Below are 18,062 nucleotides of genomic sequence, written 5' to 3'. Positions count from 1 at the left end.
TGAATGGCTGCCAAAGATCGCACGTGGTATAATAACATATCACATGTTCAGACACACGTTGGTTTATTAGCAGATTACAAGGATTAAGATCTCAGTTGTATTTACTGCACTTTACCCTGGTGAAGGACGAGCGCAGCGAGTGAGCGAGAACATCACACTGTGCAGTATTATATACGTCACGTCAGTGCCTGTAGGACCCGAGGAGCAGAAATTACCCGGGTGTTGGATACTGTCAGCTGCTAGTCAGTATGGTGACGAATGGTAGAGTGAGTTCATGTGGTCATACACATACACAGTACAAGGATTGGGCATGTCAAATTACAACATGCCCAATCACTTTTTTCCCTAGCAGAAAGCCTCTGCCAGAGGTTTGTGTCAGCAGCTCGTTCCTCTTACCCTCTTGAGAACACACATATGATTGCCTGAGTAAATGCATGTGTAAAATGGGGTCGAAAGATGCTACTGAGAATTTACTGCAGCGAGTTCTGTGCAGAGATTGAGAAATAAAGGAGTGCTCGGAGATATTAGCGAAAGCAGACTGCACACACAAGAGTGCAGCTCTGAAGTATAAGGCCGGCGTCACACTGGGCGTAAGACAATACGGTCCGTATTTTATGGCCGTAATACGGCCGTAATACGGCCGTAATACGGAGAAATGTTCCCAAAATATTGATCCGTAGTCAGGGTGTGTCAGCGTATTTTGCGCATGGCATCCTCCGTATGTAATCCGTATGGCAACCGTACTGCGAGATTTTCTCGCAGGCTTGCAAAACCGACATCTAATGGATTTATGGGCTCAAATGTTCGGGAAAACATATATACAGTATATATATATACACTCACCGGCCACTTTATTAGGTACACCATGCTAGTAACGGGTTGGACCCCCTTTTGCCTTCAGAACTGCCTCAATTCTTCGTGGCATAGATTCAACAAGGTGCTGGAAGCATTCCTCAGAGATTTTGGTCCATATTGACATGATGGCATCACACAGTTGCCGCAGATTTGTCGGCTGCACATCCCAAAGATGCTCCATACAAGGCAGGATGGATCCATGCTTTCATGTTGTTTACGCCAAATTCTGACCCTACCATCCGAATGTCGCAGCAGAAATCGAGACTCATCAGACCAAGCAACGTTTTTCCAATCTTCTACTGTCCAATTTCGATGAGCTTGTACAAATTGTAGCCTCAGTTTCCTGTTCTTAGCTGAAAGGAGTGGTACCCGGTGTGGTCTTCTGCTGCTGTAGCCCATCTGCCTCAAAGTTCGACGCACTGTGCGTTCAGAGATGCTCTTAGGCCTACCTTGGTTGTAACGGGTGGCGATTTGAGTCACTGTTGCCTTTCTATCAGCTCGAACCAGTCTGCCCATTCTCCTCTGACCTCTGGCATCAACAAGGCATTTCCGCCCACAGAACTGCCGCTCACTGGATTTTTTTTCTTTTTCGGACCATTCTCTGTAAACCCTAGAGATGGTTGTGCGTGAAAATCCCAGTAGATCAGCAGTTTCTGAAATACTCAGACCAGCCCTTCTGGCACCAACAACCATGCCACGTTCAAAGGCACTCAAATCACCTTTCTTCCCCATACTGATGCTCGGTTTGAACTGCAGGAGATTGTCTTGACCATGTCTACATGCCTAAATGCACTGAGTTGCCGCCATGTGATTGGCTGATTAGAAATTAAGTGTTAACAAGAAGTTGGACAGGTGTACCTAATAAAGTGGCCGGTGAGTGTATATATATATATATATATATATATGTATATATATATACATATATATATGTCATTGAGACACATATATATATATATAGTCTGTATTTATATTTACTACAGCGCGATATCTGTGAAAAGTCGGTAATTCAATTGCCGGCTTTTCATTTCTCCTTCCCAAACCCGACATGATATGAGACATGATTACATACAGTAAACCATCTCATATCCCATTTTTTTTTGCATATTCCACACCACTAATGTTAGTAGTGTGTATGTGCAAAATTTGGCCGCTGTAGCTGCTAAAATAAAGGGTTAAATGGCGGAAAAAATTGGCGTGGGTCACGCTCCAGGTCATATGAGGACATCCACCAGGGGGCGCATCACCGCGACTGAAGGAAATGTAGGTCAATGACCTACATTTCCTTCATTCGCCGGGGAATTACAAGCACGAGCACAGCTCCATTTGCAGGGCTCCTGCTTGTAAATTATTTTAACCCCTTCAGATGGATTACCTCGTGGGACGTGACGGGTCAGCAGAAGGTATGTATCTTGTGCGTTTATTGTTTTTCCAAGCGAGGGTGTTGCTGATGGATTGAGAGAGCAATAAAATATTAAAACAACCGCTGTGTTTATTTCATTAAAATAATTTTTAATAATGTGTGTGTGTGTTTTTTAACCCTTTCCTACAATTGGATTAATAATGGATAGGTGTCATAATTGACGCCTCTCTATTATTAATCTGGCTTAATGTCACCTTACAATAGCAAGGTGGCATTAACCCTTCATTACCCCATATCCCACCGCTACAGGGAGTGGGAAGAGAGTGGCCAAGTGCCAGAATAGGCGCATCTTCCAGATGTGCCTTTTCTGGGGTGGCTGGGGGCAGATGTTTTTAGCCACGGGGGGGCCAATAACCATGGACCCTCTCCTGGCTATTAATATCTGCCCTCAGTCACTGGCTTTACCACTCTGGCGGAGAAAATTGCGCGGGAGCCCACGCCAATTTTTTCCGCCATGTAACCCTTTATTTTAGCAGCTACAGCGCTGAAATTTTGCACATACACACTACTAACATTACTAGTGTGGAATATGCAAAAAAAAGGGGGATATGAGATGGTTTACTGTATGTAATCATGTCTCATATCCTGTTGGGTTTAGGCAGGAGAAATGAAAAGCCGGCAATTGAATTACCGACTTTTCACTAACACCGCTGCGTATTTCTCGCAAGTCACACTGCTGGTCCGTGTGGAATCCGTATTTTTCTCGCCCCCATAGACTTTCATTGGCGTATTATTTGCGCAATACGCTGACAAACGCAGCATGCTGCGATTTTGTACGGCCGTAGAACGCCGTATATTACGGATCCGTAATATACGGCTGATAGGACGAGACCCATTGAGAAGCATTGTGCCGTATGTTATGCGAGTTTTACGCACGTAGTTTCTGCGCTCTTACGTCCGTAAAACTCGCATGTGTGACGGCGGCCTAATACAGGAGGTAACTCAGGATCAGTAGCGTAATGTATGTACACAGTGACTGCACCAGCAGAATAGTGAGTGCAGCTCTGGAGTATAATACAGGATGTAACTCAGGATCAGTAATGTAATGTATGTACACAGTGACTGCACCAGCAGAATTTAGATTGTGAGCCCCATCGGGGACAGCGATGATACTGTGTGCAAACTGTAAAGCGCTGCGTAATATGTTAGCACTATATAAAAATAAAGATTATTATTATTATTAATAATAGTGAGTGCAGCTCTGGAGTATAATACAGGATGTATCTCAGGATCAGTAATGTAATGTATGTACACAGTGATTGCACCAGCAGAATAGTGAGTGCAGCTCTGGGGTATAATACAGGATGCAACTCAGGATCAGTAATGTATTGTATGTACACAGTGACTGCACCAGCAGAATAGTGAGTGCAGCTCTGGAGTATAATACAGGATGTATCTCAGGATCAGTAATGTAATGTATGTACACAGTGATTGCACCAGCAGAATAGTGAGTGCAGCTCTGGGGTATAATACAGGATGTAACTCAGGATCAGTAATGTAATGTATGTACACAGTGACTGCACCAGCAGAATAGTGAGTGCAGCTCTGGAGTATAATACAGGATGTAACTCAGGATCAGTAATGTAATGTATGTACACAGTGACTGCACCAGCAGAATAGTGAGTGCAGCTCTGGAGTATAATACAGGAGGTAACTCAGGATCAGTAATGTATGTACACAGTGACTGCACCAGTAGAATAGTGAGTGCAGCTCTGGAGTATAATACAGGATGTAACTCAGGATCCGTAATGTAATGTATGTACACAGTGACTGCACCAGCAGAATAGTGAGTGCAGCTCTGGAGTATAATACAGGATGTAACTCAGGATCAGTAATGTAATGTATATACACAGTGACTGCACCAGCAGAATAGTGAGTGCAGCTCTGGGGTATAATACAGGATGCAACTCAGGATCAGTAATGTAATGTATGTACACAGTGATTGCACCAGCAGAATAGTGAGTGCAGCTCTGGGGTATAATACAGGATGCAACTCAGGATCAGTAATGTATTGTATGTACACAGTGACTGCACCAGCAGAATAGTGAGTGCAGCTCTGGAGTATAATACAGGATGTAACTCAGGATCAGTAATGTAATGTATGTACACAGTGACTGCACCAGCAGAATAGTGAGTGCAGCTCTGGAGTATAATACAGGAGGTAACTCAGGATCAGTAATGTATGTACACAGTGACTGCACCAGTAGAATAGTGAGTGCAGCTCTGGAGTATAATACAGGATGTAACTCAGGATCCGTAATGTAATGTATGTACACAGTGACTGCACCAGCAGAATAGTGAGTGCAGCTCTGGAGTATAATACAGGATGTAACTCAGGATCAGTAATGTAATGTATGTACACAGTGACTGCACCAGTAGAATAGTGAGTGCAGCTCTGGGGTATTATACAGGATGTAACTCAGGATCAGTAATGTAATGTATGTACACAGTGACTGCACCAGCAGAATAGTGAGTGCAGCTCTGGGGTATAATACAGGATGTAACTCAGGATCAGTAATGTAATGTATGTACACAATGACTGCACCAGCAGAATAGTGAGTGCAGCTCTGGGGTATAATACAGGATGTAACTCAGGATCAGTAATGTAATGTATGTACACAATGACTGCACCAGCAGAATAGTGAGTGCAGCTCTGGGGTATCCATACATTTCCTTTTCTCGTGGTACCTGCTGAGCTGATATAAACTACCTCTACACATACGGCTATGGCGGACGCTCCGGGGTGCGAGCTCTTATTTACACCAGGCAGATGATGCTTTTCTCTCCTTTATATGTGGTGTAATTTTTCTCAAGACGGCGTCTCACTGTTTGCGGTGACGGGGCGCGCGTCGGGGTCATGGATAAAGGCGCGCAGACAGGTCTGGTAACACACACCCGCACCTACTGACTGATCTGTCATGAGAGATGAATAGGAGAGCAGGGCTGAGATTGGTTGTGGACAGACCGGCCCTGGATCCCTTTGTTACGGTGGATTTCTCTCTTAATGTTTCGTTGTTTTATTAACGAGGTTGTAATACAACAATTTTTCACAGCTGTAAAGTGTCACTGCTGCACAGACGGTGAATATCCTGTGTCATGTGACACTGGGGAAATATGGCGGGCGAGTTATAAAAAGATCAGATCCCAGCGTCCTCCGTCATTGATCTTATATCCCAGCATTAGCACCTGGCAATCTCGGGCATATGCCAGGGCCACATCGGGCACCGCTCTCATCTGGGCCTTACTGGGCCCGTTGTGTATTGCCCACGTTCCGCCATAAGAAGAACTGAAAATTGTGATGAAATCCTCCGTCACTGCTGGCCTGGGTGACATTACCAGCTGATGCCTGTGTGCGGCCGGGCACAGCATTAAAGTCCTGACAATCCTCCTGGACTGGGAAGAGACACAACACTAGATCACACTTGCTGTGCAGATTCTGCCAAAAACTTTATCGCCACTTTTGGAATTTTAAAAAAATGGCAAGTAATATAGACGTGGTTTACACGGAGAGGTCTATAAGTAAAGTAGGACTATCACAATGCCTGTGCTGTATGGTATTGTATCAGTCTAAGATAAATATTCTCTGTAATACTTTCTTCTTTAAGACTTATCTCGAGCTGCACCAGTTCTCTGGGATGCGCTACCCCAGGCAATCACATCCATAGTAAACACGCGTCTTCTTAGGTTTTCACGTCCTCTAATCTGACTTCTGTCCTTTTACCCCATCCCTTTCCTCAGAACCGTATCCTTCCATTTGGTATCACCCCCCACACTCCATAGTTGTGGTACGGGCATAGTGAATGTACAAGGGGCAATATGGCTGAGGTCAGGGACTGCGAACCGTACACTGTGGTGGTGGTTGGGGTAATTTTAGGTTTAATGGCTTAATATGGGGTATTGTGACTGCAAAGGGGGCACTGTGGTCAGGGGCATTACTGGTAGTGGGGCAGGTATGGGGCACTGCTGCTGTGGCATCATATAATATCACCTTTACCTGGGGGCAAATTAATATTTGGGGCAAAACTCCTAATGCACCAAATAATTGTTACAGTACAATATTGGCATGTAAGACAATCGTTTTCATCTGTTTGTGCCCCCCCTCGCTGTTACAGCACAACGCTGGGGGTATTTCTAGGGCGTCGACCTGATTCACGGTGTATAAATACAGAGAATGCGGAGGGAGGACCCCCACTGTTTATACAGGCAGGACCCCCACTGTTTATACAGACAGGATAACATTTCCATGGTATGCGCGGACTCACAACTTCCCAGGAATTTGCCTAAACTTTTCTCTTCTTATTATTACTACCATATTCCAGTGTAATTCCCGTAAATGGTCAGTGTGATGACAAGTGGGGTCCGGGTGACAGGAGACCTCCAACTCAATTGGTTATGGGGGTCCCTGGGCTTCTGGCCACGGCATTGCAATAGAGGATAAAGGCTATAAACTAAATCTTTCTTCTGGTGCAGGAAGTTATGAGTCTGATCTCCATTGGGTGGGAGTAAGGTCAAGAGCTGAGAAAGCAGCTGACATTGACAAATGGGGGGTAGCACCCAGTTCTCCTGACCAGTGGTGGTCCTAGAGGCGGGAATCCTGCATATAAGAACTTATAGCATCCGGACAATGTGATGTGAACACTCAATTCAGAAAACTCATTGGTTATCTGGAAGCTCGGGGGGCCTGAATGCAGAATCTCCAGCACGGCCCCCAAATATCACAGGTTTACACAGGAGCAGACCATACAAGAATTGTATAGTCACTATTCAGTGTCAGGAAGGGGGGTCCCTTTAATACCCAGGAATTGTCAGCAATCTGATGCCGGCAGATATTCTGTATTAATTATGGGATCGCTGTAAATTCTTTGCTAGTGTCGTATGATGTAAAGCAAAGTGCAGTCCTTTATTAGGACAGAGCTGAGAATTTACTTGTGATTTGGATACATTCACTCTTTTTGCAACTTAACAAGCTTATATTAATAATCACAGCGGAGTACCTCTTTACACGATAAGCCTCTAGACATATATTCATGGCTGACAGTGTTGGCACCCTTCCAATTGTTCCAGAAAATGAATTATTTCTCCCAGAAAATCATTGCAATTACACACGTTTTGTTGTACACATGTTTATTTCCTTTGTGTGTTGGAAAAACACAAAAAAACTGAGAAAAAAAGGCAAATTGGACATAATTTCTCACAAAACCCCCCCAAATGGGCAGGACAAAATTGTTGGCACCCTCAATATTTGGTTTCACCCTTTGGAAAAAAGAACTGCAATCAATCGCTTCCTATAACCATCAACAAGCTTTCTTACCTTACACCTCTCACCATTTTTCTTTTGCAAACTGCTCCAGGTCTTTGAACCTCCACCATATTTGACTGCAGGTACTTTGTTATTTTTTTTTTGTAGGCCTCAGTCCATTCCATTTTTGGTTAATGATAGAATGATGTGCTTTACCAAAAAGCTCTATCTTGGTCTCATCTATCCAAAAGACTCTTTCCAAGAAGGTTTTTGGCTTACTCACTTACATTTTGCCAAACTGCAGTCTAGCTTTCTTATGTCTCTGTATCAGCAGTAGGGTCCTCATTAATTTCCTACCATAGCATTTCATTTCAATCACACGTGGATGGATAGCTCGCTCTGACACTGATGCACCCTCAGCCTGCAGGACAGTTTGAATTTTTTTGTAATTTGATTGAGGCTGCTTATCCACGATCCAGACTATCCTGCGTTGCAACCTTTAATCAGTTTTTCTCTGCCGTCCATGTCCAGGGAGATTAGCCACAGTGCCATGGGTTGTAAACGTCTTGATTTTGTTGTGCACCATGGACAAAGGAACATCAAAATCTCTGGAGATGGACTTGTAAACTTGAGATTGTTGATATTGTTCAACAATTTTGGTTCTCAAGTCCTCAGACAGTTCTCTTCTCCTCGTTCTGTTCTCCATGCTTACTGTGGCACACACACAGACACACAATGCAAAGATTGAGTGAACTTCTCACCTTTTTATCTGCTTACTGGTGTGATTTATTGCCCACACCTGTTGCTTGCCACAGGTGAGTGTGAATGAGCATCTGTCAAACTTCTGCCAGAAGCAAGACGGCGCATGGCGAGATGGAAGGGGAGCTCTGCAACTAAGGAAATATTACGGGGGGCACCTCTGACCCGTGCCCTGTGCAGCCCTAAGCTCCCTAGTATCTCTAGACAGGTTCTTTTACCCCGTGCGCCGATAGCATTCCTATTCCTGTCTTACCCTGAGAACAATCCAGACTAGTGCGTCGGGCAGCAGGAACACTAGTTCTGCTCTAACATAAAGACACAAAGGGAAACGGACAAGGATAAAAGAAACCGCAATTGCTCAACGTGCTCCCAGGCTACAGAAATGAGAAAGAGGAAATAAAAGGTGAGGCAAACCAAATAGAAGATCAGGAAAAGGAAGACACTTAAACAAATATCTCCAGAGATGACTCCTAGACGACCTCTCTTCACACAGCTCACTCTTCCAGCTCCAAACCAGGGTATAACAAGCTACCACTGGCAACTACTCAGCTAAGAGCTGAGTATTATACAACAGGGGAGTGGGGAAATCAGAACAGCTGAGATAGCTCAGGATGGAGAGCTCTAGGAGACAAACAGAACTGTTTAACCCTTGCAACAGAAAAGCTAAGGAAATCTGTACTGCTAACTGGTAGGCAAAGCAGATCCAACAAGTGCAGGTGCTCGTGTAGCCAAGTGCCGCCATCTTCTGACCCCTTTGTGTCACAGTATCCTCATGACAGCTTCAAATGCTTGAAAGAAAGTTGTTTCCCCACAATTTTGATAAGCCTTTGTATATAATAACAGCGGAGTACCTCTTTATATGAGTAGCCCCTATATATAATAACAGTGGAGCACCTCTTTATATGAGTAGCCTCTATATATAATAACAGTGGAGCAGCTCTTTATATGAGTAGCCTCTGTACATAATAACAGCGGAGTACCTCTTTATATGAGTAGCCTCTCTATATAATAACAGTGGAGCACCTCTTTATATGAGTAGCCTCTATATATAATAACAGCGGAGTACCTCTTTATATGAGTAGCCTCTCTATATAATAACAGCGGAGTATCTCTTTATATGAGTAGCCTCTATATAATAACAGCGGAGTACCTCTTTATATGAGTAGCCTCTATATAATAACAGCGGAGTACCTCTTTATATGAGTAGCCTCTCTATATAATAACAGCGGAGTACCTCTTTATATGAGTAGCCTCTATATATAATAACAGCGGAGTACCTCTTTATGTGAGTAGCCTCTATATATAATAACAGCGGAGTACCTCTTTATATGAGTAGCCTCTCTATATAATAACAGCGGAGTACCTCTTTATATGAGTAGCCTCTATATATAATAACAGCGGAGTACCTCTTTATATGAGTAGCCTCTCTATATAATAACAGCGGAGCACCTCTTTATATGAGTAGCCTCTCTATATAATAACAGCGGAGCACCTCTTTATATGAGTAGCCTCTATATATAATAACAGTGGAGTAACTCTTTATGTGAGTAGCCTCTATATATAATAACAGCGGAGTATCTCTTTATATGAGTAGCCTCTATATATAATAACAGCGGAGTACCTCTTTATATGAGTAGCTTCTATATATAATAACAGCGGAGTACCTCTTTATCTGAGTAGCCTCTATATAATAACAGCGGAGTACCTCTTTATATGAGTAGCCTCTATATATAATAACGGCGGAGTACCTCTTTATATGAGTAGCCTCTATATAATAACAGCGGAGTACCTCTTTATATGAGTAGCCTCTATATAATAACAGCGCAGTACCTCTTTATATGAGTAGCCTCTATATATAATAACAGCGGAGTACCTCTTTATATGAGTAGCCTCTATATATAATAACAGTGGAGCACCTCTTTATATGAGTAGCCTCTATATATAATAACAGCGGAGTAACTCTTTATATGAGTAGCCTCTATATATAATAACAGCGGAGTACCTCTTTATATGAGTAGCCTCTATATATAATAACAGCGGAGTAACTCTTTATGTGAGTAGCCTCTATATATAATAACAGCGGAGCACCTCTTTATATGAGTAGCTTCTATATATAATAACAGCGGAGTACCTCTTTATATGAGTAGCCTCTATATATAATAACGGCGGAGTACCTCTTTATATGAGTAGCCTCTATATAATAACAGCGGAGTACCTCTTTATATGAGTAGCCTCTATATATAATAACGGCGGAGTACCTCTTTATATGAGTAGCCTCTATATAATAACAGCGGAGTACCTCTTTATATGAGTAGCCTCTATATAATAACAGCGCAGTACCTCTATATATGAGTAGCCTCTATATATAATAACAGCGGAGCACCTCTTTATCTGAGTAGCCTCTATATAATAACAGCGGAGTACCTCTTTATATGAGTAGCCTCTATATATAATAACGGCGGAGTACCTCTTTATATGAGTAGCCTCTATATAATAACAGCGGAGTACCTCTTTATATGAGTAGCCTCTATATAATAACAGCGCAGTACCTCTTTATATGAGTAGCCTCTATATATAATAACAGCGGAGTACCTCTTTATATGAGTAGCCTCTCTATATAATAACAGCGGAGTACCTCTTTATATGAGTAGCCTCTATATATAATAACAGTGGAGTACCTCTATATATGAGTAGCCTCTATATATAATAACAGCGGAGCACCTCTTTATCTGAGTAGCCTCTATATAATAACAGCGGAGTACCTCTTTATATGAGTAGCCTCTATATATAATAACGGCGGAGTACCTCTTTATATGAGTAGCCTCTATATAATAACAGCGGAGTACCTCTTTATATGAGTAGCCTCTATATAATAACAGCGCAGTACCTCTTTATATGAGTAGCCTCTATATATAATAACAGCGGAGTATCTCTTTATCTGAGTAGCCTCTATATAATAACAGCGGAGTACCTCTTTATATGAGTAGCCTCTATATATAATAACGGCGGAGTACCTCTTTATATGAGTAGCCTCTCTATATAATAACAGCTGAGTACCTCTTTATATGAGTAGCCTCTATATATAATAACAGCGGAGTACCTCTTTATATGAGTAGCCTCTATATATAATAACAGCGGAGTACCTCTTTATATGAGTAGCCTCTATATATAATAACAGCGGAGTATCTCTTTATCTGAGTAGCCTCTATATAATAACAGCGGAGTACCTCTTTATATGAGTAGCCTCTATATATAATAACGGCGGAGTACCTCTTTATATGAGTAGCCTCTATATATAATAACAGCGGAGTACCTCTTTATATGAGTAGCCTCTCTATATAATAATGGCGGAGTACCTCTTTATATGGAGATATTGAACACACCGATTGACGGGTCTCTTTCCTCCTTTCTCTTTACAGCGCATTAAAGAAGACAGCGTCATCGACAAAGTCAAAGTCATAAACATTGGAGACCACGTTGAGTCCATTAACGGGAAGAACATTGTAGGGTCGCGCCATTATGAAGTTGCCAAGATGTTGAAAGAGCTGGAGAAAGGACAAACGTTCACCCTGAAATTAATAGAGCCCGTGAAAGCGTTTGGTGAGTGCGGTATTTCACATTCATGTCGCACGTTTTCTGACCGATTTTATGTGGTTACAGTCAGTTCTGCTTGTTAGCTGGAAACTGTCAGCAAGCTGGAAACTGTCAGCAAGCTGCCGCTGGTGGATGTGCTGATTGTTCAATACTTGTAGAGTCGAGCACTGGCAGGACCGTGATTCAGTGATCATGTCAGTAGTCCGTGGCCGCCGAGCCCTGCGAACCTCCCTCTACCTGCCGGCATCTCCAGCACTTCTGATTAGTAGCCCGGCGGTGCCATGTGTGCGCACACAGTGACAATGGCGTCACAAGGGGCCTTCTAATCAGGGGAGGCGTAGGAGATGCTGGCAGGCAGGAAGAGGTTTGCAGGCCCCGGGCCTGGAGGTCGCGGACTGCCGACATGGCCACTGTACCAGGCTCCTGCGGATGTTTGTGATCATCTCTAGCATACAAGATAGGCCATGTCACAGCTCTGTTACAGAGTTGTAAAGTTTCAGTAGCTAATCTGCTTGCTGATGGTTAACAGCTGGAATTATTTTTTGTCAGCATAGAAAAAAGTGAAAAAAAATCTGTACAGTAAATAAAAAAAGAAAAGGTGCAGGTTTCCAGGTATTAGTATACAGTTAGACAAACTTTCCGCTCAAGACAATACGGTCCGTTTTTTACGGCCGTAATACGCAAAATAGTGATCCGTATGTCATCCGTAGGCAGGGCGTGGCAGCGTATTTTGCGCATGGCATCCTCCGTATGTAATCCGTATGGCATCCGTACTGCGATATTTTCTCTCAGGCTTACAAAACCGACATCTAATGGATTTATGGGCTCAAATGTTCGGTAAAACATATATACAGTATATATATATATATATGTCATTGAGACACACATATATATATATATATATATATTTAATTCAGCGCGATATAGCAGAAAAGCCGGTAATTCAATTGCCGGCTTTTTCTTTCTCCTTCACAAACCCGACAGGTTATGAGACATGGTTTACATACAGTAAACCATCTCATATCCCTTTTTTTTGCATATGCCACACTACTAATGTTAGTAGTGTGTATGTGCAAAATTTGGGCCCTCTAGCTATTAAATTAAAGGGTTAAATCACGGAAAAAATTGGCGTGGGCTCCCTCGCAATTTTCTCCTCCAGAGTGGTAAAGCCAGTGACTGAGGGCAGATATTAATAACCTAGAGAGGGTCCATGGATATAGGACCCCCCTGGCTAAAAACATCTGCCCCCAGCCACCCCAGAAAAGGCTCATCTGGAAGATGCGCCTATTCTGGCACTTGGCCACTCTCTTCCCACTCCCGTGTAGCGGTGGGATATGGGGTAATGAAGGGTTAATGCCACCTTGCTATTGTAAGGTGACATTAAGCCAGATTAATAATGGAGAGGCGTCAATTATGACACCTATCCATTATTAATACAATAGTACGAAATGGTTAAGAAAACACACACATTATTACAAAGTCCTTTAATGAAATAAAGACACAGGGTGTTAGCATTAGAGTGGCTTTACCACTCTGGCGGAGAAAATTGCGCGGGAGCCCACGCCAATTTTTTCCGTGATTTAACCCTTTAATTTAATAGCTAGAGGGCCCAAATTTTGCACATACACACTACTAACATTAGTAGTGTGGAATATGCAAAAAAAAAGGGGGATATGAGATGGTTTACTGTATGTAAACCATGTCTCATATCTTGTCGGGTTTGTGAAGGAGAAAGAAAAAGCCGGCAATTGAATTACCGGCTTTTCTATAGAACACCGCTGCGTATTTCTCGCAAGTCACACTGCTGGTCCGTGTGTAATCCGTATTTTTCTCGCCCCCATAGACTTTCATTGGCGTATTTTTTGTGCAATACGCTGACAAATGCAGCATGCTGCGATTTTCTACATCTGTACAATACTGTATATTACGGATGCGTAATATACGGCTGATAGGAGCTGGGCCATAGAGATTCATTGGGCCGTGTGTAATGCGTATTTTACGGACGTATTTTCTGCGCTCATACGTCCATAAAACTCGCCAGTGTGACGCCGGCCTAAGGCCTCTATCACTGAGAGATGGAGCCTGGCGTCTCACGGATGGGGCCTGATGCCTCATGGATGGGGCCTGACGCCTCACTGATGGGGCGTGACGCCTCACGGATGGGGCCTGACGCCTCAATGATGGGACCTGACGCCTCACAGATGGGACCTGAGGACTCACAGATGGGGCATGACGCCTCACGGATGGGGCCTGACGCCTCACGGATGGGGCCTGACGCCTCACTGATGGGACCTGACGCCTCACAGATGGGACCTGAGGGCTCACAGATGGGGCCTGACGCCTCAGGGATGGGGCCGGACGCCTCACGGATGGGGCCTGACGCCTCACGGAAGGGGCCTGACGCCTCACTGATGGGGCCGGACGCCTCACGGATGGGGCCGGACGCCTCACGGATGGGGCCGGACGCCTCACGGATGGGGCCCGACGCCTCACAGATGGGGCCCGACGCCTCACGGATGGGGCCCGACGCCTCACAGATGGGGCCTGACACTTCTCGAATGGGTCCTACACATCAGATAGAATCACCAGAAGTTCATCTTCTTTGCAGTTAACTGCATGCTATTGTTCCCTGTTATCAATTGTTTCTGGCTGGACTTACTGGAAGTCTAGGGGCCACATTAAAGGGCCCTTAGAATGTATTTTTGCGCTATGCACAGTTTTGGCAAAAATAAATATTTTATTGGTCGGGCTCCAGGGGCCCAGAATGCAGCAAGGCAGAGGTGGCCCATGTACCGCGTCATGCGGAAACAGCTGAGCGCGCTCACTAGGTTCTCCCTACACCCCATTAGAATAAATGGGATCATGTATCATTGCCAGAGGGCGACTGAATGGAACCTGTGGCCCCGAGTCCAGCCTGCGTCCATGGGGCCTCATAATGCGACAATTTATATCTAAAACTTCCTTGTCCATTGCCACGTGAACACCTCTATACTGAGACTTGTGGTTCTACAGCAGCTGGTAGGCTTCAGCTCTTAGGTCTGTTGCTTTGCCCAAGGGGACAGGCCTTTGGTTCTCTACAGCTGACAGAGGGAAGGAGCATACATTCTGTGAGCAGAGTCACACGTAAGACGATCCCCGAGGAAAGACGAGAAGGGAAATGGATAGAAAAGATACTGAAAAGTGTATGTGCCCGATAAGTGCGGAGGGAGTCAGGTTCTCAGGAGGAGGAGGCACAATGAGAACACAAAAACAACCGGGCACTACACCGCAACCATGTGCTAGCGGAGATGAAAGATCACAGGTCACTGCGGAGCGATCACCAGATCCCAGGATCACCGCTGCGACTATTACCGTGCTCTTATAAAACACTGATACACATGTGCCTTGTGGGGTGTTCTCGGTATACGGCAGGTCTTGTGGGGTGTTCCCGGTATACAGCTGGTCTTGTGGGGTGTTCCCAGTATTTCTTTGAGCTGGACATTACATCATTACATTTACAGTTGAAACCAGATGTTTCCATCCACTATATAAAGACACATCTGCAGGTTTTTCTCAATATTTGACATGAAATGAGAAGAAACCTTTCCTCTTTAGGTCAATTAGGATTACCATAATTATTAATATTTGCCAAATGCCAGAATAATGAGAGAGAGAAGGTTTTAAGGCTTTTTTATTACTTACTGCAAAGTCAAAAGTTTACATACACTGAGATTACTATGCCTTTAAACAATTCTGTTCTGCCCATATGATGAGGTCATGGGTTTGGAAGCTTCTGTTTTTTTTGGCAACATCTGCGTTAATTAGAGACACACCTGTGGATGTATTTTAATGCACACCTGAAACACACTGCTTCTGTGTAGCATCATGGGAAAGCCTCAAGAAATCAACCAAGATATCAAAAGAGAATTGCGGACTTGCACAAGTCTGGCTCATCCTTGGGTGCAGTTTCAAGATACCTGAAGATGCCTCATTCATCTGTACAAAATTATACACAAGTACAAATAAGATGGGAATGTCCCTCCATCATACCGCTCAGGAAGGAGATGGGTTCTGTGTCCGAGAGATGAACGTGCTTTGGTCCAACATATGCATATCAACCCAAGGACAAAAGCAAAAGACCTTGTGAAGATGATGATGGAAGCTGGTAAGACTGTGTCAGTATCCACAGTGAAACGAGTACTCTATCAACATCGGCTGAAAGGCCACTCTGCCAGGAAGAAGCCATTACTCCAAAAGAAACATAAAAAAGCCGGATTAGTGTTTGAAAATGCACACAGGAACAAAGACCTACTAACTCCCTAATGTTATTTATATGCATTATTGCTTTTACTTATTTACTTACAGCAGAAAATATGTTCATTTTGTTTCTGTCTTGGGTTTTGGCTATGAGAGATGTCAGAAGACGCAGCACAATGTTGATTGGTGTATGTTTATGGCAATATATACCTCTGCTCACAGAAGGCTTATTTGATGCAAGCATGCCATTTTTATTACCAATACCAGCATAGTACAGTTGTAAAATAGGCATTAGAATAACATTTGTGTTCAAAGGGTTTCAATCACGTAAGACCCCAATGTTCTGCAATCCTTTATCTTCCACTTTTCTTTGTCCTTGAAAACTCAAAACTAAATGCAAAGTAGAAACTAACTTTTTTTGCGCTGCCATTTCAGTAGGGTCCACTAGGTGGAGCTGACACCTTGCAGTTGGCGCTCGCCTTTGTCGCTGGAGTTTGTGTTGCGCAGAACAATATTTAGCTGCCAATTAGCGGCGGCTCCTGTGTTTAATGGAGGGGATTTGTCTGATTTAGAAACTAAACAAGGAACATAAAGGGCAAGTTTTGATAAATAGAATCCAGTAACAGGGGAACAATGTAACATTCGGCTAATGCACTAATGTTCTCCATTTCTTATTTGCTGCATCAGATTCCTGTTTAATTAGATCAGAGTTGGCATTTGCAGAGCACATGGAGGTAGCGGAGCTGCTTTCTGTCCTGCAGTAATGTAATTTCAATTATTACCTGTTCTTACAATGACAGCAATGTTATGGGGACGTTTCGGACTGCTCAGAGGCGCCACCTGTCACCCCAAGTCCTATTCATTCTCATTAGTATGGAAATTAGCTGAATGCATCTCCCTCAAAATAAAAAAGAGCACATATAAATATAAATCCCCGAGTTATTCTAACCACCTTCCACCCCATGGCATGAATCCACAGAGACGGCTGAGGTACAGGAGCTATGCCCGCGCCATTATTCCGCTGCTTAATCTGATCCTGGTCATTCACCCTATTAGACGCACACAATTTTTTTAAGGCTTGAAAAACAACCGTAAATTTCACACATTTTTACAAGTTTTTCTTTTGTATTTAGAGCGTTCTTTTATGCAATTCTAAATGGTTGCCGTCGTGTCAAAAGACTTTGCAGAATACAAAAAAAATAAAAGAAACTTTGTAACATATCTCATCAGAGAGTTCTGCCTCTTTCTCCACTTGTGAGACATTTCTTCGTCTGCCCCCATGCCCCCTGAACTCATCATTCACTCTGAAAAAGCTGCTAAAATTCTTCATGCTCTTGACAAGATGGACTGACAGCTCACTCAGGACAGGTAGAAAGAGGCATAGAGACACAGAACCCCCTGCTATTTTATTTCTATTAAGTGTTTTATCTCTCCCAAAAGTTGGATTCACAGCTACACTTCTCAGTACTGATGTATAATGACTACCTTCCTGCTGCTTTCTTCTGTTTTACATCACACCAGTGCTGAATTCACAACTTCACTGCTCCGTATTGTTCTATCCTCTGTGCTGCTTCTGCTTCTCTACATGTTATACATATAGGCAGTAGAGCAGGAATCTCATGTCTGTGTGTGCTCTATATGGGAGACATCATAGCAGCTAGTCTCTATCCACTAGCTCACAGACAGCTGTCTATTAAGATCTATAGAGAAAAGAGGAGGAGGTGGGTGGAACAGTGTGAAAGAGGAGACACAAACACACACAAACAATGTTTGATACTTTCTAGTAAGCGTTTCATCTCATCCTAGAGCTGAATTTATAGCTACACTGCGCAAAACTGCTGTATAATGTCCTCTGCTGCTGCTGTTTAATTGCTTAGCACTTCTGTATAATGTCCTGTGTGCTGCTTCTTTCTAGTACGTTTTATATCACACCCAAATCAAAGTTCAATTCTCGGCTAT

General features: G+C 43.4%; 1 protein-coding gene across 1 annotated transcript in view; it reads left to right on the top strand.

Annotated features, from left to right (window-relative positions):
* The window catches only part of GIPC2 (GIPC PDZ domain containing family member 2), a 77,062-nt gene that overhangs the window by 36,350 nt on the left and 22,650 nt on the right, over window positions 1-18,062 (top strand). Inside the window, exon 3 of the mRNA XM_077276306.1 lies at window positions 11,693-11,873. Coding sequence (XP_077132421.1) covers window positions 11,693-11,873 — 181 coding nt within the window. The remainder of the gene's footprint in view (window positions 1-11,692; window positions 11,874-18,062) is intronic.

Source organism: Ranitomeya variabilis, chromosome 8 (assembly GCF_051348905.1).
Source record: "Ranitomeya variabilis isolate aRanVar5 chromosome 8, aRanVar5.hap1, whole genome shotgun sequence".
NCBI lineage: Eukaryota > Metazoa > Chordata > Amphibia > Anura > Dendrobatidae > Ranitomeya > Ranitomeya variabilis.
This window is presented reverse-complemented; position numbering and strand designations above follow the sequence as displayed.